General features: G+C 39.3%; 1 protein-coding gene across 1 annotated transcript in view; it reads left to right on the forward strand.

The window, feature by feature from the left end:
* Positions 1–22894, forward strand: part of LTBP3 (latent transforming growth factor beta binding protein 3) — a 262324-nt gene that overhangs the window by 83891 nt on the left and 155539 nt on the right. Inside the window, exons 8-9 of the mRNA XM_053719982.1 lie at positions 8836–9042; positions 9880–9899. Coding sequence (XP_053575957.1) covers positions 8836–9042; positions 9880–9899 — 227 coding nt within the window. The remainder of the gene's footprint in view (positions 1–8835; positions 9043–9879; positions 9900–22894) is intronic.

Consider the following 22894-nt stretch of genomic DNA (forward strand, 5'->3'; position numbering starts at 1 on the left):
CATAAATCAGACTAGGGCTTAATAACTCACTTTTTATTTAAATATAGTGGAGATTAATCTCCTAATAAGTATTCAGTACATAAATGTGGATTGAAAATGGTGCCTAGGATATTATTGCTACTATGCAGGGTGCGGTGGCACCCATTCATGCCCAGGCATTGGCAAGTCTCCCCCTTATAATATAATAAATATAATATATAAACAAAATAAAATATTTGTAACCAAAAGCATTTCAGTTATTTTTGCATGGAGCAATAGAATCAAGTGACTAATTATGTTTTCATACTAATACACTTTTATTTGTTATTACATAGTTCTGATTACAAAAGATTTATGTTTGATGTTTTCATTCATGAGAATAGGGATTAGTGCAGGCAAGTTTTGTACATTGTGATATAGTCAACAGGAATTGTGGTGACAATTAAGCAATTATCCAAAGACCAATCAGAAGCAGCACTTTTCTTTTAAATAGTTGAGACCCAGGATTAGAAGCCAGCAAGCTACGACTGCGGCAACAGCCGAAAAGCGTCAGCTAGCGCTTCTAATGCTGACTTCACTACCACTGTTAATGGCCTGTGTGACAGGCATGTGATTTTAACTTGTGAAAAATAAAGACAAAGAATTTTACGTTTTGTCTTCTGGTTGGTGCTCCTTTCTTCCATCTTGAAGCTACATGTATTTGACCGCCAGAGTGTAGCACGACCAGAAGACATCCCCATCTTTAGCTCCGGGAGTTTACTAGCTTACAGCGCTACGGAGCTACCGAGGACAACATTCATCCAATCCTGGAGCAAGTGTAGGAGAGGACCAATGAACGGAGGAGTTTAGAAGGTACTTCCGGTTCACTACTGAGGTCAAGCAAGCTCCACACACGACAAGCTGAAGCGGCAGAGGGGTAAACGTGAGACCGGCAAGAGGATTCGCTTTCAAGGTATCCTGTAAGTAGGTACAGCAAATCCACGGAGTTCGGCACCTCATACTGCTGGTACACATCAAAGGACTGAGGGTAAGAAATTTAAGCACCCTTAACCAGAGTATAATTAGAGGTCTTTTGTTTATACACTGAACCCTTTATGCCCTCACCGCCTCAGACTACCCAGGAACATTAACAATAGATGGTGACAGGAACTCTTTTGTTGTGCCCAAGAACACTATCCCCACGTCAAACATGGAGGTGGAAACATTATGCTTTGGGGGTGTTTTTCTGCTAAGGGGAAAGGACAACTTCAGTGCATCAAAGGGATGATGGACGGGGCCATTTATCGTCAAATCTTGGGTGAGAACCTCCTTCCCTCAGCCAGGGCATTGAAAATGGGTTGTGGATGGGTATCCCAGCATGATAATGACCCAAAACACATGGCCAAGGCAATAAAGGAGTGGCTCAAGAAGAAGCACATTAAGGTCCTGGAGTGGCCTAGCCAGTCTCCAGACCTTAATCTGTGGAGGGAACTGAAGGTTCGAGTTGCCAAACGTCAGCCTCGAAACCTTAATGATTTGGAGAGGATCTGCAAAGAGGAGTGAGACAAAAATACCTCCTGAGATGTGTGCAAACCTGGTGGCCAACTACAAGAAACGTCTGACCTCTGTGATTGCCAACAAGGGTTTTGCCACCAAGTACTAAGTCATGTTTTGCAAAGGGGTCAAATACTTATTTCACTCATTAAAATGCAAATCAATTTATAACTTTTTTGAAATGCGTTTGTTCTGGATTTGTTGTTGTTATTTTGTCTCTCACTGTTCAAATAAACCTACCATTAAAATGATAGACTGATCATTTCTTTGTCAGTGGGCAAACATTCAAAATCAGCAGGGGATCAAATAATGTTTTCCCTCACTGTAGGCCTCTATGGAAGTTTTATGGGTGTTCCATTGAAGTAACTTGTACTTTAATGGGGAAACATTGCAGTGAGTTTTGAATTTAAAACTGTCCTCCATCTTGGAAGCACCTTTTCAGACATATCAGTCTCTACAGCTTTTCAGTGGTGAGAATTTTCATTGTGAGAAATCTAGTGAATGTACAGTGAAACCTATTTTACACAGGCATTATTTGAAGTGTTACTATACAGAAACCATTTTTTTGTTTTAGTGAAGCACTGTCTATGTTGTGTAAACACAATTCAAATACAGACCCCACGCCAAGATCAGAGATAATTGGCGATGCTGTCAAACATTTGCTGAAAATGCAATCCCTATTATTTCCTATGGGAGACTCATTGCCACTTGTCATAAAACAGAGGGTCAGCCCACTTTATTTAAAGGGACATAATACTCATATGCTAAATCACTTGAAACTGATGCAGTATAACTGTAAAAAGCTGACAGGAAAATATCACCTGAGCATCTCTATGTAAAAAAGGAAGATATTTTACCTCACAATCTCCTCAGCTCAGCAGAGTAAGTTCTGTGTAAAAAGTTATACTCAGCTGCTCCCAGCTGCAGGTAAAAATAAAAAAAAATGAAGAAATGAACAGCAGCCAATCAGCATCAGCAGTGCTGAGGTCATGAACTCTTACTGTGATCTCATGAGATTTGACTTAACTCTCATGAGATTTCATAGTAAGCTTCCTTTACCTGATTGGTGAACTAATATGAGAGTTCACGAGGCTCATCCCCTAAGCTGTCCTAGGACAGACACACTAAAATGCTGCTTAGAAATCCTTTACAATGGGAGGAGGCTACTGAGGAACTTTTGAGGTAAAATATCTTTCTTTTTTACACAGAGATGTTCAGGAGATATTTTCTAGTCAGCTTTTTACAGCTATACTGCATCACTTTCAAGTGTTTAAAGATTTGGGTATTATGGCCCTTTAAAATATCTCTGGAACAACAGATTGTGAGACTGGCAAGGACAAAAAGGCAATTTCTTGTGGGCCTAACAATGCTTTAATCATCAGGACCTAAGTATGAAGTGTGTTTAAAGAGATAAGATATGGATTCTGTGTAAATATAAAGAGATAAGCTAATGGGGTCTGCTCTCCCTGCCTAGATTACAAGTGGCGTGTTAACGTTAGTACAAGAGCAATATTGAAATATTTGCGCACACATTACAAGTTGAAAATAAATGCGTTTGTTTCAAGTGCAATCAAATTTAACGCTTGTCGGGTAAGTGCAACTGAAGACCTTGCGTTAAGTTAGGGCTAAAATAATAGTTGCACCAAACACAACATAAATACATTAAAATAAACTTTTACACTCATATAAACGCTATCTGATAAAAAAATATTTATATCAAAAAGTATAAAATATATGGCCATGTATTTGACTGCAAATGGCTTTAATATATATATGTGTCTAAATAATAATATTTAATAATGTGTTTTACTGAGTATTTACTGTAAATATTTAACACTCCAATTTTATTTTTATTTTAAATAAATATTGATACATATATCTATATAAACCTATACATATATATCTATTCATATATTTTACATTAAAGGGACACTGAACCCAATTTTTTTCTTTCGTGATTCAGATAGAGCAGCAATTTTAAGCAACTTTCTAATTTACTCCTATTATCAATTTTTCTTCGTTCTCTTGCTATCTTTATTTGCATCTAAGCTATTTTTTTAGTTCAGCACTTGTTTATTGGTCGGTTAAATCAATCCACCAATCAGCAAGAACAACCCAGGTTGTTCAACAAAAATGGGCCGGCATCTAAACTTACATTCTTGCTTTTCTAATGAAGATACCAAGAGAATGAAGAAAATGTGATAATAGGAGTAAATTAGAAAATTGCTTAAAATTGCATGCTCTATCTGAATCATGAAAGAAAAAAATTGGGTTCAGTGTCCCTTTAACATTAAAATATATTTATATAAAAGTACATTTACCTCTATGTGAAGAACTTTGGAATGTAAAATATGCAGAGTTGCGCTTTAGGTCTAAAATGGTGTTGGATTAGGGCATATGAAGGATTAGTTATCTTAAGGTGCGTTATGTAAATATTAAGGGGCCGAATTATCAAGCTCCAAATGGAGCTTGATGCCCCTGTTTCCGTGTGAGCCTTCAGGCTCACTGGAAACAGTAGTTATGAAGCAGCGGTCCTTTATTCTGATGAAAAACCAAGAAGGGGTGATCAGAAGACAGAGCTGATCATTCATAAACTTTCTAGCGGAAGAAATGGCTAGAAGAAAAAGAACCTTCCATGACAAAATGTTTAGGTCCAGAGTATGCATAGGTTCAAAGGGGGGACCTTGCAGAACAGAAATAATCAGATTCAAATTCCAAGGGGGAAAATGGGCCTAATAATAGGGCGAATTCTCAACAAGGCTTGCACAAAAGTTTGAACATCAGACACTTAGCGAGCTTCTTATGAAACAAAACAGATAATGCCGATATCTGGCCCTTTAAAGAAGTATCCAATAAACCCTTATCCAGTACATACTGAAGGGACTGAAGAATTCTGGGGATTCTAAAAGATTTCCAAGAGAAACCTCTAGAAGAATACCATAGAAAGTAAGTTTTCCAAATGTTATGATAAATTCTATGCGTGACAGGCTTTCTGGCTTCAAGTAGAGAAGAGATAGCAGAATCTGAGAACCTTTGTCTTTGAGGACTAGTCCTTCAACTTCCACGCTATTAAATTCATAGATTTGAGATCTGGATGATACAAGGGGCCTTGAGACAGCAGAACTTTCCTTAGGGCTAAAGACCATGGAGGAAGAGATGACATCTGAATTAGGTCCGCATACCTAGTTCTGCTGGGCTACGCTGGAGCTATGAGAATTACTGAAGCCAATTTCTATTTGATTCTGGCAAGGACTCCAGGAAGAAGAACAAACTGAGGAAATAGATAGGCCAGTTGAAAGTTCCAAAGACAGACTACAGAATCTATCATGTGAGCTCTTGGATCTCTTGACCTGGGGCAATAAACCGTAAGTCTGCGGTTAATTTTGGACGTCATTAGATTTAGTTCTGGAAGACCCCACCTCAGGACTAATTTATCGAGTATGTCCTGATGAAGAGACAATTCTCCTGGATGGTTACAACAGGCAATCTGCTTCCCAATTAATCCCTCTGGGAATGTAATTGAGAGGTTTTACTCTGCCCAAGACAGAATGTGAGATACCTCTTCGAAAAGGGGCCAAGACTGAAGGATTCACAAAATTCTAGAAAGTTGATAGGTAATCTCGCCTCCTGAGTGAACTATCCTCCCTGCACCCTCTGGGACTCCTATACAGCCCAACCCATCATACTTGCACCCATAGAGACTACAGTCCAGATAGGCTGAAGAAATGAAGCTCCAAGTGTCAAATAGGGATTTTCCCTCCACCATGAGAGAGATAGATTGACTCAAGAACGGAGCTCTATCTGCAGTTCCAGATTAAAGCAATTCTTTGACCACTATTGAAGCATGGCAATTAGAGAGGATAAAGATGAAAATGAGCAAAAGGTACTGCGTCTGATTCAACCACCAGAAGACCCAGTACTTCCACACATTGTGCTACAGATGAAGAATGAGCCATCTGTAGAGAATGAGACAGTCTGAACTTTGATTCTGCGAGTATCTGTTAGAAATAACCGCATTTGAACAGAGTCTATTATCATTCCCAGAAAACTACCCTTGTGGCTGAGGACAAGCAACTCTTAGGAACATTGATTTTCCATTCAACTGAATCCCCTGGACTCGGTTCTGAGAGCTCAAAGGTATTCAAAACTTCCTGAAGTAGGAAGCGGATATATGGTCCCCTTTAAATCTAAAGGTGGAATCAGTCTCAGGCTCAGGAATAGGATCAAGGTCTTCAGAAGAGACTTCACCCTCAGAACCATCATACAGAGACTCAGCCGAGTCAAAGCTTTGCAAGGTTGGAGGTAACTGTGCCTGGAGAATAGGACCCTGCATTAAACTCTTGAGGAAAGTCAGTGGAATCATGCTGGGCCACAAAAACAGACATGGGCACTAATTTTCTTCCATGTGTCATTCTGACAGGATTATGGGTTACGAATTGGAGATGTGGGACACAATTAGTACATAACTGGTTAATTTGGTCCACTGGAACATTTTTGCATAATAAACAGGGAAAATGAACTGCAGAAAGTCCTTAGGCTACAGTATGATCCCTAGGGGTCCCTTCTAATGGGTCAGTCAAATCAAGTGTGGGTACAGACTGCAAAATATTAAGCAAAACTGCAGGTAATTGGAAATAAAAATATATTAAAAACCTTTATATTATCAGTGTATTTGCACAAAATACAATAAACAGCCTATAATAAACACCTCAGAACCCCAGAAGACAGAGAAAAAAGTAAAATAAATTTCAGCAGAAAAAACGTTTTTTTTAACCCACCCCCTCAGCAGCTCCTATGAGGGTACTCACCTACCTCCAGGGCATATGAAGGGTTAAAGCTGGGTTAAAGCAGAGTAAATTTTCAGCCACTTGGAGATCCAGTGAGAGAGAAGGGGTGCAAAAGGGGGGGGGGGGCAGAGACTAAGTCCAGAACGATGTGCAGGCTAAGGCATGTGAGAAAAACCACTATAAACATATTTTATTGAATGTCCCCATTTTTGATCCCCCTTGTGTCCCCATACCTAACCACATCCATCATGAGCTGAACTGCTAACTGCATAAGGAAATTGGCGGGGGGGGGGGGGGGGTTTAAAGAGACAGTGTAGCTTCTTTTGTTCTGTGAGAAAAAATAGTGTACCAAGGACTAAAACATTCTGAGGACTGCTAAGGGCAATGAAAAAAGAGGGATTTTAACTCTGAATTACATAAATTTTGTTGTTAAACACATAGGTAAACCGCCATGTATAAAGGATGAGAACCCCTAACTGTGTAGTACCTATAAAAGGAGAGTACTAGGGTTAGTTCCTGGGCTGAGTCACTTACCTGGATTGCAGCACCCCTCCACTGTATCTTACCAGCCTGCTGAGGCCTTTCTCCCTCACAGAATGCTGATCCAGTAGAGAGCCCACCGAGTGCAAGTAAATATACTGCAGAGGATACTGTCTGATATACCTGTAACCCCTCCGGTGGAGGCTAAGAGACAGGGTCCCTGAAACGCCTGAGAGATTTACCCATGACATGCCATAACTGAGGTATTCCTTTACCCCTGGCTTCACTCAGAATCTTGGACAACTATCCTAAAGTCTTCCTTGACTGAAGATGGAAGAGGGGTACTGCGTCTCAAGTCAGGTCTAAGCTCCTAATAAATGATTAGATAGAAAATAATAAAATCTTGCTTGCACAGCACCTCTCTCAACCTATTTCCTCGGAGGCCAAGAACAAACTGAGTGGTGAATGGAGGTGGGAGGGATTCTTGAGCAATCTTGACCTCCTCCTAGTGGCAGGATGAATATCCCACATGTTATGGACACCTATGGAATCTAATCATCTTATGACGGAAACATCTTTTTAAATTTAAAATAACATTTTCCTGTATATGAAGAACACTGGAATGTGAAATATTAATAACTCCTGTCGGGTTAGCATGCGAGCAATAAGTGTTAGCTCTCAATTAAAGTCTATGGAGAGAATAAGCGAGCGTGGTTATGATATCCGAAGTCCTGAAGTTAGCTGCATCGTGTTTTGCTTGTGCGCAAAAGTTTTATTTTCAACTTGTAATACGAGTGCTAACCCACACACGCATAATCTTTACTTCTGACGGTGTTAATGCTCGAGTTGTATAACAAGTCGTAAAAACATTAAGGGGAAGCCTATTTTACAGTACATTGTTCCTTTAACTTTACAGTTTGTATTTCTTTTGATTTTCTAGAGCAATGTTTAAAGGATAACAAATGAAAATAGCTACCATTTAAATTCCTACTGTCTACTACATTGTATACAAAATACAATACCTAAAATAAATAAAATGTTTATAATTATTTTAAAAAGGATGTGAAACTAGTATGCTGGGATAGTATAATCCTTTCATACTATTTGAATAGGAATTGACAAATGTGCTGAAAGTGTAATTCGTTTGGTAGAACAAATAGTCTTGCGGACATTCATTTTCGACAATCAAATGTTGATAAGAACGAAAATCCATTAAAATTCGGTAATCAAATATTACTTTTGTTTTTGAATGTTCATAATTAGATTGAATATCCACATTCAAAATTTCAAATAGTTCATGTGGTAGGAATTTAGTATATTGCTACATAATAGATAGAAATATATTGATTTGAATATTACATTTAAAAAGAGCATTAGAAATACGATTAAAAATTTATAGTTTCAAATTTTTCTAACTCAAATATTGCATAATTTGATTTAAATGAAGCAATATTCTAATTAGAAATTTTTGAATCAAATACAAATTTAAAGATAGCATTAAATAAAACGAATGTTGTACAAACAAATTAATGTGTTAACATTTGCCCATCCTTATATTTGATTGAACTTAAATGCAATAAAAAGGATATTTTATATTTTCCTGTGTGCATATCTCAAAGCATATAGAGGCAGACCGATGTGTACACTCCTTGCTTAAGCATGGTTGATGGAAGAGCACATGCATGCAGCTTATACACAAATGAGTGGCCCACTAAGATTGGAACTGGGTATATGAACAATATGATGATTTAGACGTTTAATAAAACTGCAAATATATGACAAAGTCAAGGTTAAAATAGAATTCCTACCTCCCAATACCTCACAGCTGATATCCATCTAATTTACTTATACAATTCTTCTATCTAATTTCTCATCACTTTCCTTATCTTTGCTCATAACTTTATATCTATATAGTATTTGCCCCACTCTTTCTATCTACATAGCCTTTACCTCTCTCTTTATATTGCCTCCCCTCTCACATTCCATCTATACCATCTTTGCTACTTTTAATCTTTCTGTCTCACTTCCACCATCTCTTCAAATTGTCTGTTCCCAGCATCCTTCGCTGAGATTTGCCCAGCTGGAAAAGGCTACCATGTACTGATGTCCCACCAAACGCTTACGATTCAGGCACAGAGTGATTTCACGCTACACTTGCACCCAGAGGGAGGTGATGCCCCACCCCAAAGGATTCAAGAGTTGGCTCCTCCTGAGTTTGTCCCACCACCCAGAATGTCTGATCTAGATTCTGCAGAAGGACAAGGTAGGGTTAAATTGGCACAACTACAACATTTAAGGCAATACTTTAGAAGTTTAGAGAAACAGTTGCCTTCACCATGAGTATAAATTATTTTGACTTGCTAATAGACTTGACAGACTTTTTTTAAGACATACCTACAAGCTCCTACAGCCATAAACATAAATGATTTTGACTTGCAAATGGAGTTGGTGGACCTTTCTAAGACATACCTACAAGCTCCTACAACCATGAGCATAAATTATTCAGACTTGCTAATGGACTTGGCAGACCTTTCTAAGACATACCTACAAGCTCCTACAACCGTGAACATAAATGATTATATCTTGCTAATGGACTTGGTGGACCTTTCTAAGACATACCTACAAGCTCATATAACCATGAACATAAATTATTCTGACTTGCTAATGGACTTGGTGGACCTTTCTAAGACATATCAACAAGCTCCTATAACCATGAACATAAATGATTCTGACTTGCTAATGGACTTGGTGGACCTTTCTAAGACATATCGACAAGCCCCTACAACATTAGTAAGTTACAGCTACATTACTATTTTAATCCATGGTCTTAAACTTTATAAACATTTAACAGCTCTTGTATTTGTGTAAACACTGTGCTTGTCCCACCCTAGAGAGACCAAAGAGCAAATTTTGTTAACAGCAAATGCTGCTAATCAGACAACTGGTTTAGACAAATTATAGCATTTTAAACTTTTTGTGTTCTCTAAGCATGGCAAAGACACAAAAGTAAACGTGTTTATTGTCCCATTAAAGACACCATATAATCCCCACAAATATAATTTGCAAGTTATTGACATAGTTTTTCATCATTCTCTTGCAGGAGAGGTTACTCCTGATGCGGTGAGTTTTTTTTAATAATTGTTCTTCTTTTAACCCTAATTTAGAAATTAAAAACAAGAATATGCATGCTCTTAGCTAAGAAAACTCAAAGAGGTTCATTTGTTTGTAACATCTTTATTTATAAGGATTGGATTGAGTAAAGGTCCCTCTAATGGGATCAGTGAGAATTATCCCATGTGATATAATCCACATGATCATAGAGTAGTCATAGAAGAAACAAACTGAGTGCAGCCGAGGAGACAAGTGTCGTACTTCTTATATAAAACAGTAGAGAACTGAGCCCACAGAGATACGAGTACTGGCCTAAGCCACAGAGTGAAGGCTGTGGAGTCAATTTATTAATGTGTAGCGTATCATGTCCGCCCCACATCGATAAATTTATCATTGCACCAGTAGTTCTTGTGAACTGCTTTTGCAATACCGCCCCTTGCAGATTTGCGGCCAATCAGCTGATAGCAGGGGGTGTCAATCAACCCGATCGTATTTGATTGGGTTGATTTCTGTCCGCCGCCTCAGAGCAGGTGGACAGGTTATGGAGCAGCGGTCACGGGGCATCAAGCTCCGTATGGAGCTTGATAAAGTGACACGTGTCTCAGGAAGAATAATATATATGCAGCACAGTTGTAGATACACAAGAGACTGCAGCACACACAGGAAGAAGAAAGGATTAGCAGAACTGTATGCTTAGGGTCAGGCAGCAGAAGCAGTATTCTGAAGGCACACCAGAGTCACACACAATGGGTTTCCCTTACCAATGTTGTGCTACGATGTGCCATGTGATGTGATTAAGTGCCTGGAAACACAACCATATCCAGACTGTCCCATCTGTGGGAGAAAAAAGCACTAATTGATTTTACTCTAACCCATTAACCACATAGAAGAGCATCCAACAACTCAATGTACAGAGATGAAAATTGCCTGTTAAAGGGATAGAAAGGTCATAAATGAAATGTGCATGGGTGCATTGAATTATTAGATATAAACATTTTTGGGTGCACTTTAAGGACGGTAAATATCTTGCCAACATGCATGTAACCACAATAAAATGGTAATCATTTGCATTGTTGGACACAAATGGCAGAAAAATGCACTGCAGCAAGGGGTAAATGGATAACTTTAATTGTACAGTGGGTACTGGAAAGAATCACCCCCGCTTGAAAATAATCACATTTTGTTGCTTTGCAGCCTAAAATAAAGACAGGCACAGTTTTTGTTTATCCATTTGCAATTACTCAGTGCAACTTAAAACAACCAAGTGAAAGATACAACACCAACATGTCAGGCAAAAATAAAGACAATTCAAAAACAGAATCACTGAGTTGGACAAAGGATCACCCCTCCTAAAATCACTTGTAAACTCAATCAGGTGTAGCTAATCATCTTCTCAACGGCACACACAAAACCATTTGACCTTTAACTGTGATCAGCTGTGGGCATATTGATTAGCCCAGCATGAAACAAGCTTTCCTGGAGCATCTCAGTCCCTGGTAGTGCAACTAAAGCAAACAATCAACTATAGGTGACAAGGCACTGTCAAAAGATCTCTGGGATAATGTTGTGGACAGGCACAAGTCAAGAGATGGATACAAGAAAATATCAAAGGCTCTATTAATGCCTAGAAGCACAGTGAATTCTATTATTTAGAAGTGGAAGGTATTGGTACAACACAGACCCTCTCTGGATCAGGACGTTGCACCAAACTGGATGAAAGAGCCAGGCAGCAAACTATTCAGAGAGGCTACCAAGAGGCCCACAGCAACTATGAAGCAGTTGCAGGAATTTATGACAAAGAGTGGTCACTGAGGCCGAATTATTAAGTCGTTAACTATGCTGCATTCGACGGCACCAATAAACTCGCCTAACATCGCGGCCGCGGACCTGAATACGCTCTCCTTATTTATAAAAAAAGCCGGCAAAAAAACACGCCCCAAGTACAGGGCGATGAACAGCAGATTGTTGTTAACTAACAGTCATCGATCTCGCTGCTATTTGGCTTTTTCGCAACTTTATTTATACCCTGTCACTAAACACCGCCACTATAATTAAATGTTTAACCCCTATCCCGCCGCTCCCAGACCCCGCCGCAACTTAAATAAAGTTATTAACCCCCATCCCGCTGCTCCCGGAGCCCACCGCAACTCTAATAAAGTTATTAACCCCTATCCGGCTGCTCCAGGAGCCAACCGCAACTCTAATAAAGTTATTAACCCCTATCCCTCCGCTACTGGACCCCTCCACAACTAAATAAAAGTATTAACCCCTATCCTGCTGCTCCCGGACCCCGCCGCAACTAAATAAAAGTATTAACCCCTATCCCTCCGCTCCCGGAGCCCACCGCAACTAAATAAATGTATTAACCCCTAAACCCCTGGCCTCCCACATCACTACCACTTACTAAACTTATTAACCCCTAAACTGCCAGCCCCCCACATCGCCATAAACTAAATTAAGCTATTAACCCCTAAACCTAATAACCCGCTATCTTTACATTAAATATTAACTCATCCCTATCTTATAATAAATTTAAACTTACCTTTAGAATTAAAATAAACTATATTAAACTACTAATTAACCTACCCTAACTATTATCCTACAATTACATTAAACTATATTAAACTATTAATTAACCTACCCTAACTATTATACTAAAATTACATTAAACTATATTAAACTATTAATTAACCTACCCTAACTATTATACTAAAATTACATTAAACTAAGAATTAAAATAATTAAATTACATATTTTAAAACCTAACCCTACTCAAGATATTTAAATCTACTATTAAAAATTACTAAGTTACAAAAAAATAACAACTAAGTTACACAAAATAAAAAACACTAAGTTACACAAAATAAATTATCAAATATTTAAACTAATTACACCTAATCTAATAGCCCTATCAAAATAAAAAAAAAACCCCAAAATAAAAAAAAAACATAGCTTACACTAAACTACCAATGGCCCTTAAAAGGGCCTTTTGGTGGGCATTGCCCCAAAGAAATCAGCTCTTTTACCTGTTAAAAAAATACAAATACCCCCCAACAGTAAAACCCACCACCCACACAACCAACCCCCCCCAAATAAAAACCTATCTAAAAAAACCTATGCTCCCCATTGCCCTGAAAAGGGCATTTGTATGGGCATTGCCCTTAAAAGGGCATTCAGCTCTTTTACTGCCCAAAGTCCCTAACCTAAAATTAAAACCCACCCAATAAACCCTTAAAAAAACCTAACACTAACCCCCGAAGATCCACTTACAGTTTTCGAAGACTGGACATCCATCCTCATTCAAGCGGCATAAGTCCTCAGCGAAGCCGGCAGAAGTCTTCATCCAAGCGGGCAGAAGTCTTCATCCAGACAGCATCTTCTATCTTCATCCATCCAGCGCGGAGCGGCTCCATCTTCAAGACATCCGGCGCAGAGCATCCTCTTCTTACGACGTCTCTTGAAGAATTAAGTTTCCTTTAAATGACGTCATCCAAGATAGCATCTCTTACATTCTGATTGGCTGATAGAATTCTATCAGACAATCGGAATTAAAGGGGAAAAATCCTATTGGCTGTTGCAATCAGCCAATAGGACTGAGCTTTCATTTCATTGGCTGATCCAATCAGCCAATAGAATGCAAGCTCAATCCTATTGGCTGATTGCAGCAGCCAATAGGATTTTTTCCCCTTTTATTCAGATTGGCTGATAGAATTCTATCAGCCAATCGAAATGTAAGAGACGCCATCTTGGATGACGTCATTTAAAGGAAACTTCATTCTTCAAGAGACGTCGTAAGAAGAGGATGCTCTGCGCCGGATGTCTTGAAGATGGAGCCGCTCGGATGGATGAAGACTTCTGCCTGCTTGGATGAAGACTTCGGCCCACTTGGATGAAGACTTCTGCCGGCTTCGCTGAGGACTTCTGCCGCTTGGATGAGGATGGATGTCCGGTCTTCGAAAACTGTAAGTGGATCTTCGGGGCTTAGTGTTAGTTTTTTTTTAAGGGTTTATTGGGTGGATTTTAATTTTAAAATGTACTCAAAATGTTGAGTAGATTTTGACCCATAATATCCCTTATGGGGTGTTGTAATATTGAAATAACAACCTTAACACATGTGTGTACCTAAATATGATCATTTTATATATGTGATCATTTAGTATAGGATTATATGAGCATAGATATATTAATATGTCTGGTGATTCTGATTATATACTACAGTTTGTATTGAATAACAGTTATGTCTAAAGTTTCTGTGACTATATATATGGTCAACACTTTATGTGAATTGCTCCTATATTTGAATAATAAATATATAGTTTATTGCATATGTAATGGAGATGAATGTGAAAATAAACATAAATATAAATAAAAATAGTCCTATATATAAGACCTATAAGTATTCTGAGTGCTCCTGTGATCCAATAATTGGGTAAAAGGGACATATAAAAGGGGAGGGGCTGTGATCCAAAATGGTAGTACTATCATACTGAATGTGATAATTTTAACCTAAAGATATAATGTTACTAACTAATGTGAACTAAAAAATAAATTGCATTGACTATGATAACTCACTATTTAGTGAGAGTCTTAAAACAAACAATAAAACCTGATGATATTGGGTAATATACTAAACTAATTGACCCCATTGTACTATATGCTATATTAAAAATATTATTAATGTGTATGGATTATTATCAAAACATTGGTCCATATAAAGACGAGGGATTACATATTTCATCTAGATATTTAGAATGCGGCCATATCTATATTTTCATTTAAGCTCTGGAAAAAGGCTCCCAAATTTAAAAATCCAATATGTCTCCCTTTGGCGGAGTCTGGTGTATATATTGGACCCCTTCAAAAATGGGATACTCTCCAGAGGGGTTATGTGAAAATTGCACACCCCTCTAAGAAGGCAAATGTTAAATATAATTTAAATAAAACAAAATAAAATTACTACAATTAAATAAATTAATCCTATTTAAAACTAAATACTTACCTATAAAATAAACCCTAAGCTAGCTACAATATAACTAATAATTACATTGTAGCTATTTTAGGATTTATATTTATTTTACAGGCAACTTTGTATTTATTTTAACTAGGTACAATAGTTATTAAATAGTTATTAACTATTTAATAGCTACCTAGTTAAAATAAGTACACATTTACCTGTAAAATAAATCCTAACCTAAATTACAATTACACCTAACACTACACTATCATTAAATTAATTACCTAAATTAACTACAATTAAATAAAATAAACTAAAGTATGAAAAACAACAAACACTAAATTACAGAAAATAAAAAAATAATTACAATTTTTTTTAACTAATTACACCTAATCTAATCCCCGTAATAAAATTAAAAAAAACCCCTAAAATAATAAAATTCCCTACCCTATACTAAATTACAAATAGCCCTTAAAAGGGCCTTTTGCGGGGCATTGCCCCAAAGTAATCAACTCTTTTACCTGAAAAAAAATACAATACCCCCCAACATTAAAACCCACCACCCACACACCCAACCCTACTTTAAAACCCACCCAATCCCCCCTTAAAAAAACTAACACTACCCCCTTGAAGATCACCCTACCTTGAGACATCTTCACCCAGCCGGACACAAGTGGTCCTCCAGACGGTCCAAAGTCTTCATCCTATCTGGGCAGAAGAGGTCCTCCAAGGGGCAGAAGTCTTCATCCAGATGGCATCTTCTATCTTCAACCATCCAGAGCGGAGTGGGTCCATCTTCAATCCAGCCGACGCGGAGCATCCTCTTCAAATGAAGTCCAAGCGAAGCATGAAGGTTCCTTTAAATGACGTCATCCAAGATGGTGTCCCTTGAATCCCGATTGGCTGATAGGATTCTATCAGCCAATCGGAATTAAGGTAGGAAAAATCCTATTGGCTGATAAAATCAGCCAATAGGATTGAAGTTCAATCCTATTGGCTGATCCAATCAACCAATAGGATTGAGCTTGCATTCTATTGGATGTTCCAATCAGCCAATAGAATGCAACCTCAATCCTATTGGCTGATCGGATCAGCCAATAGGATTTTTCCTACCTTAATTCCGATTGGCTGATAGAATCCTATCAGCCAATTGGAATTCAAGGGACGCCATCTTGGATGACGTCATTTAAAGGAACCTTCATTCTTCGCTTGGACTTCGTTTGAAGAGGATGCTCCGCGTTGGCTGGATTGAAGATGGACCTGCTCCGCTCCGGATGGATGAAGATAGAAGATGCCGTCTGGATGAAGACTTCTGCCGCTTGGAGGACCTCTTCTGCCCGGATCGGATGAAGACTTCTGACCTTCTGGAGGTCCACTTGTGCCCGGCTGGGTGAAGACGTCTCAAGGTAGGGTGATCTTCAAGGGGGTAGTGTTAGGTTTTATTAAGGGGGGATTGGGTGGGTTTTAGAGTAGGGTTGGGTGTGTGGGTGGTGGGTTTTAATGTTGGGGGGGTATTGTATTTTTTTTTTCAGGTAAAAGAGATGATTACTTTGGGGCAATGCCCCACAAAAGGCCCTTTTAAGGGCTATTTGTAATTTAGTATAGGGTAGGGAATTTTATTATTTTTGGGGGCTTTTTTATTTTATTACGGGGATTAGATTAGGTGTAAGTAGTTTAAAAAAATTGTAATTATTTTTTATTTTCTGTAATTTAGTGTTTGTTGTTTTTTGTACTTTAGTTTATTTTATTTAATTGTAGTTAATTGTAGTTAATTTAGGTAATTAATTTAATGATAGTGTAGTGTTAGGTGTAATTGTAATTTAGGTTAGGATTTATATAAATCCTAAGCTAGCTACAATGTAACTATAAATTATATTGTAGCTAGCTTAGGGTTTATTTTACAGGTAAGTATTTAGTTTTAAATAGGAATAATTTATTTAATTGTAGTTATTTTATTTAGATTTATTTAATTTATATTTAAATTAGGGGGGGTGTTAGGGTTAGACTTAGGTTTAGGGGTTAATAACTTTATTATAGTGGCGGCGATGTTGGCGGCGGCAGATTATGGGTTAATAAGTATAGTTATGTTGCGGCGACGTTGGGGGGGCAGATTAGGGGTTAATAAATATAATATAGGGTTTGGCGATGTTGGGGGCAGCAGATTAGGGGTTCATAGGGATAATGTAGGTGGCGGCGGTGTCCGGAGCGGCAGAGTAGGGGTTAATAATTATAATGTTGGTGGCGACGATGTCGGGGACGGCAGATTAGGGGTTAATAAGTGTAAGATTAGGGGTGTTTAGACTCGCCGTTCATGTTAGGGTGTTAGGTGTAGACATAAAATTAATTTCCCCATAGGAATCAATGGGGCTGCGTTAGGAGCTGAACGCTGCTTTTTTGCAGGTGTTAGGTTTTTTTTCAGCCGGCTCAGCCCCATTGTTTCCTATGGGGAAATCGTGCACGAGCACGTTTAGCCATCTTACCGCTACCGTAAGCCACGCTGGTATTGAGGTGAGATGTGGAGCTAAATTTTGCTCTACGCTCACCTTTTTGCGGCTAACGCCGGGTTTAAAAAACCCCGTAATACCAGGGTTGTTTTAAGAGATCGGTGAAAAAAAGGCTCGTTAGCAATGCACCCCTGTTACCGCAAAACTCGTAATCTAGGCGTATGTTTGGTACTATTTTTAATGATGTTCCTAAAATGCTCGCCTCACCTCTTTCTCAACTTTCTAATAGTACGTCCTAAATATTGGACCCCACATTTACATGTTAACACATAAATTACAAAGGTGGAACTGCAATCTAGTCTTCCTTGGATGGGAAAGGTGCGTTTAGTTGATTGAGAAGTTACACTTTTGGCTCCATGGGAGATATATTTGCACCTATATTACATCTTTTCACATTACACCTGTATGCTCCCTTGATTGATTGTTACACCTAATCTAATAGCCCTATCAAAATAAAAAAAAGCCCCAGCAAATAAAAAAAAAAAACTAGCCTAAACTAAACTACCAATAGCCCTTAAAAGGGCCTTTTGCGGGGCATTGACCCAAAGAAATCAGCTCTTTTACCTATAAAATAAAACCCACCACCCACACAACCAACCCCCCCAAATAAAACCCAAACTTAAAAAAACCTAAGCTCCCCTTGCCCTGAAAAGGGCATTTGGATGGGCATTGCCCTTAAAAAGGGCATTTAGTTCTATTGCTGCCCAAACCCTAATCTAAAACTAAAATCCACCAAATAAACCCTTAATAAAACCTAACACTAACCCCCGAAGATCCACTTACAGTTTTGAAGAGCCGACATCCATCGTCACCGAAGCCGGGAGAAGTCTTTAACGAAGCCGGGAGAAGTCCTCAACGAAGCCGGGAAAAGTCTTCATACAAGCCGGGAGAAGTGGTCCTCCAGACGGGCAGAAGTCGTCATTCAGATGGCATCTTCTATCTTCATCCATCCGGCGCGGAGCGGGTCCATCTTCAAGACATCCGGCGCGGAGCATCCTCTTCTTCCGACGACTCCCGACGAATGAAGGTTCCTTTAAGTGACGTCATCCAAGATGGCGTCCCTTAGATTCCGATTGGCTGATGGAATTCTATCAGCCAATCAGAATTAAGGTAGAAAAAATCCTATTGGCTGATGCAATCATATCTTGTAATTTGTTTTTTATTTTGTGTTATTTAGTGTTTGTTTTGTACTGTAAGGTTAGGTGTTAGTGTAACTAAGGTTAGGTTTTATTTTACAGGTAAATTTGTATTTATTTTAGCTAGGTAGTTAGTAAATAGTTAATAACTATTTAGTAACTATTCTACCTAGTTAAAATAAATACAAACTTGCCTGTAAAATAAAAATAAACCCTAAGCTAGATACAATGTTAGCTTAGGGTTTATTTTATAGGTAAGTATTTAGTTTTAAATAGGAATTATTTCGTTAATGATAGGAATTTTTATTTAGATTTATTTTAATTATATTTAAGTTAGGGGGTGTTAAGGTTAGGTTTAGACTTAGGTTTAGGGGTTAATAACTTTAGTATAGTGGCGGCGACCTTGGGGGCAGCAGATTAGGGGTTAATAAATGTAGGTAGGTGGCGGCGATGTTGGGGGCAGCAGATTAGGGGTTAATAATATTTAAATAGTGTTTGAGATGCAGGAGTGCGGCGGTTTAGGGGTTAATATGTTTATTATAGTGGCAGCGATATCCGGAGCGGCAGATTAGGGGTTAATAAGTATAATATAGGTGTCAGCGATGTCGGGGGCGGCAGATTAGGGGTTAATAAGTGTAAGATTAGGGGTGTTTAGACTCGGGGTTCATGTTAGGGTGTTAGGTGTAAACATAAATTTTGTTTCCCCATAAGAATCAATGGGGCTGCGTTACGGAGCTTTACGCTGATTTTTTGCAGGTGTTAGACTTTTTTTCAGCCAGCTCTCCCCATTAATGTCTATGGGGAAATCATGCACGAGCACGTACAACCAGCTCACCACTGACTTAAGCAGCACTGGTATTGGAGTGCGGTATGGAGCACAATTTTGCTCTACGCTCACTTCTTGTCTTTTAACGCCAGGTTTATAAAAACCTGTAATATCAGCGCTGCAGGTAAGTGAGCGGTGACAATAATGTGCAAGTTAGTACCGCACCCTCATAACGCAAAACTCGTAATCTAGCCGATAGTTATTTTAATTGTTAGTTTAATGTAATTTTAGTATAATAGGGTAGGTTAATTAATAGTTTAATATAGTTTAATGTAATTGTAGGATAATAGTTAGGGTAGGTTACTTAGTAGTTCAATATAGTATATTTTAATTCTAAAGGTAAGTTTAAATTTATTATAAGATAGGGATGTGTTAATATTTAATGTAAAGTTAGCGGGTTGTTAGGTTTAGGGGTTAATAGCTTAATTTAGTTTATGGCAATGTGGGGGGCTGGCAGTTTAGGGGTTAATAGGTTTAGTAAGTGGTAGTGATGTGGGAGGCCAGGGGTTTAGGGGTTAATACATTTATTTAGTTGTGGAGGGGTCCGGGAGCGGGGGGATAGGGGTTAATAACTTTATTAGAGTTGCGGTGGGCTCCGGGAGTCGAGGGATAGGGGTTAATACTTTTATTTAGTTGCGGCGGGGTCCGGGAGCAGCGGGATAGGGGTTAATAACTTTATTAGAGTTGCGGTGGGCTCCGGGAGCGGAGGGATAGGGGTTAATATTTTGATTTAGTTGCGGAGGGGTCGGGGAGTGGCGGGATATGTGTTAATAATTTTATTAGAGTTGCGGTGGGCTCCGGGAGCAGAGGGATAGGGGTTAATACATTTATTTAGTTGCGGCGGTGTCAGCGAGCGGTGGGATAGGGGTTAATACATTTATTTAGTTGCGGCGGTGTCGGGTAGCGGCGGGATAGGGGTTAATACATTTATTTATTTGCGCCAGTGTCGGGGAGCGGAGGTAGGGGTTAATACATTTATTTAGTTGCGACGGTGTCGGGGAGCGGAGGGATAGGGGTTAATACATTTATTTATTTGCGGCAGTGTCGGGGAGCGGAGGTAGGGGTTAATACATTTATTTAGTTGCGACGGTGTCGGGGAGCGGCGGGATAGGGGTTAATACATTTATTTATTTGCGGCAGTGTCGGGGAGCGGAGGTAGGGGTTAATACATTTATTTAGTTGCGACGGTGTCGGGGAGCGGAGGTAGGGGTTAATACATTTATTTAGTTGCGACGGTGTCGGGGAGCGGCGGGATAGGGGTTAATACATTTATTTATTTGCGGCAGTGTCGGGGAGCGGAGGTAGGGGTTAATACATTTATTTAGTTGCGACGGTGTCGGGGAGCGGCGGGATAGGGGTTAATACATTTATTTATTTGCGGCAGTGTCGGGGAGCGGAGGTAGGGGTTAATACATTTATTTAGTTGCGACGGTGTCGGGGAGCGGCGGGATAGGGGTTAATAACATTATGTAGGTGTAGGCGATGTAGGGGCGGCAGATTAGGGGTGTTTAGACTATGGGAACATTTTAGGGTGTTAGGTGTAAACGTAATTTATTTTCTACCATAGAAATCAATGGGATATCTGGCAACATGAGCTTTCACTGCTTTCAGACTCCCCTTTGATTCCTATGGCATCCGCGACCTCCAGGGTGGCGGATTGAAAACCAGGTACGCTGGGCCGGAATAGTGGCGAGCGTACCTGTTAGAAGTTTGATAACTTGCAAAAGTTGTCAGATAGTGCCGAATTTTGTATTTGGAACATTTGTAATGATGTACGCATCGATCTGTGTCGGATTGAGACCGGCGGATCGTATGTTACGTCACAAATTTCAACTTTTGCCGGTCTGTAGGCTTTGATATAGGTCGAATCAGGCTCGCCACAATTAGGCTGCGGAATTCCAGCGTATTTGCGGTTGACAGCTTGATAAATATCCCTCATTGTGTGCATGTGACAACAATATCAGGAATTCTCCACAAATGTGGCTTGTATGGGAGGGTTGCAAGAAAAAAGCCACTCCTCAAGAAAGGCCACATGCAGTCATGACTGGGCTTTGCCATAACACACATAGGAGGTTCTGAGGCCACATGGAAAAACAAAATTTATGCTTACCTGATAAATTTATTTCTCTTGTGGTGTATCCAGTCCACGGATCATCCATTACTTGTGGGATATTCTCCTTCCCAACAGGAAGCTGCAAGAGGATCACCCACAGCAGAGCTGTCTATATAGCTCCTCCCCTAACTGCCAACCCCCAGTAATTCGACCGAAGACAAGCAAGAGAAAGGAGAAACTATAGGGTGCAGTGGTGACTGTAGTTTAAAAATAAAAAACACCTGCCTTAAAATGACAGGGCGGGCCGTGGACTGGATAAACCACAAGAGAAATAAATTTATCAGGTAAGCATAAATTTTGTTTTCTCTTGTAAGGTGTATCCAGTCCACGGATCATCCATTACTTGTGGGATACCAATACCAAAGCTATAGGACACGGATGAAGGGAGGGACAAGGCAGGCGCTTAAACGGAAGGCACCGCTGCCTGTAAGACCTTTCTCCCAAAAATAGCCTCCGAAGAAGCAAAAGTATCAAATTTATAGAATTTAGAAAAAGTATGAAGCGAAGACCAAGTCGCCGGCGCCGCCTTACAAATCTGTTCAACAGAAGCCTCATTCTTAAAAGCCCATGTGGAAGCTACCGTAGAATGAGCTGTAATTCTTTCAGGAGGCTGCTGGCCAGCAGTCTCATAAGCTAAGCGTATTATACTCCTTAGCCAAAAAGAAAGAGAAGTTGCTGAAGCCTTTTGGCCTCTCCTCTGTCCAGAGTAGACAACAAACAATGCAGATGTTTGACGAAAATCTTTAGTAGCTTGTAAATAAAACTTTAAAGCACGAACCACGTCAAGATTGTGTAATAGACGTTCCTTCTTTGAAGAAGGATTAGGACACAGTGACGGAACAACAATCTCCTGATTGATATTTTTATTAGATACCACCTTAGGTAGAAAACCAGGTTTGGTACGTAACACTACCTTATCTGCATGGAAAATGAGATAAGGGGAATCACATTGAAAAGCAGAACCTTTGGAATGCAAAGGTTCAAACGGAACCCCTTGAAGAACTTTAAGAACTAAATTTAAACTCCATGGCGGAGCAACAGGTTTAAACACAGGCTTGATTCTAACCAGAGCCTGACAAAACGCCTGAACATCTGGAACCTCAGCCAGACGTTTTTGCAAAATAATAGACAGAGCAGAAATCTATCCCTTTAAGGAACTAGCTGACAAACCCTTCTCCAATCCTTCTTGGAGAAAGGATAATATCCTAGGAATCCTGACCTTACTCCATGAGTACCCTTGGATTCACACCAATGAAGATATTTACACCATATCTTATGAAAGATTTTCCTGGTGACAGGCTTTCGCGCCTGTATTAAGGTATCAATGACCGACTCGGAGAAACCACGCTTTGATAAAATCAAGCGTTCAATCTCCAAGCAGTCAGATGCAGAGAAATTAGATTTGGATGGTTGAAAGGACCCTGAAGTAGAAGGTCCTGTCTCAGTGGCAGAGTCCATGATGGAAAGGATG

Source organism: Bombina bombina, chromosome 7, assembly GCF_027579735.1.
Source record: "Bombina bombina isolate aBomBom1 chromosome 7, aBomBom1.pri, whole genome shotgun sequence".
NCBI classification, from domain to species: Eukaryota; Metazoa; Chordata; class Amphibia; order Anura; family Bombinatoridae; genus Bombina; species Bombina bombina.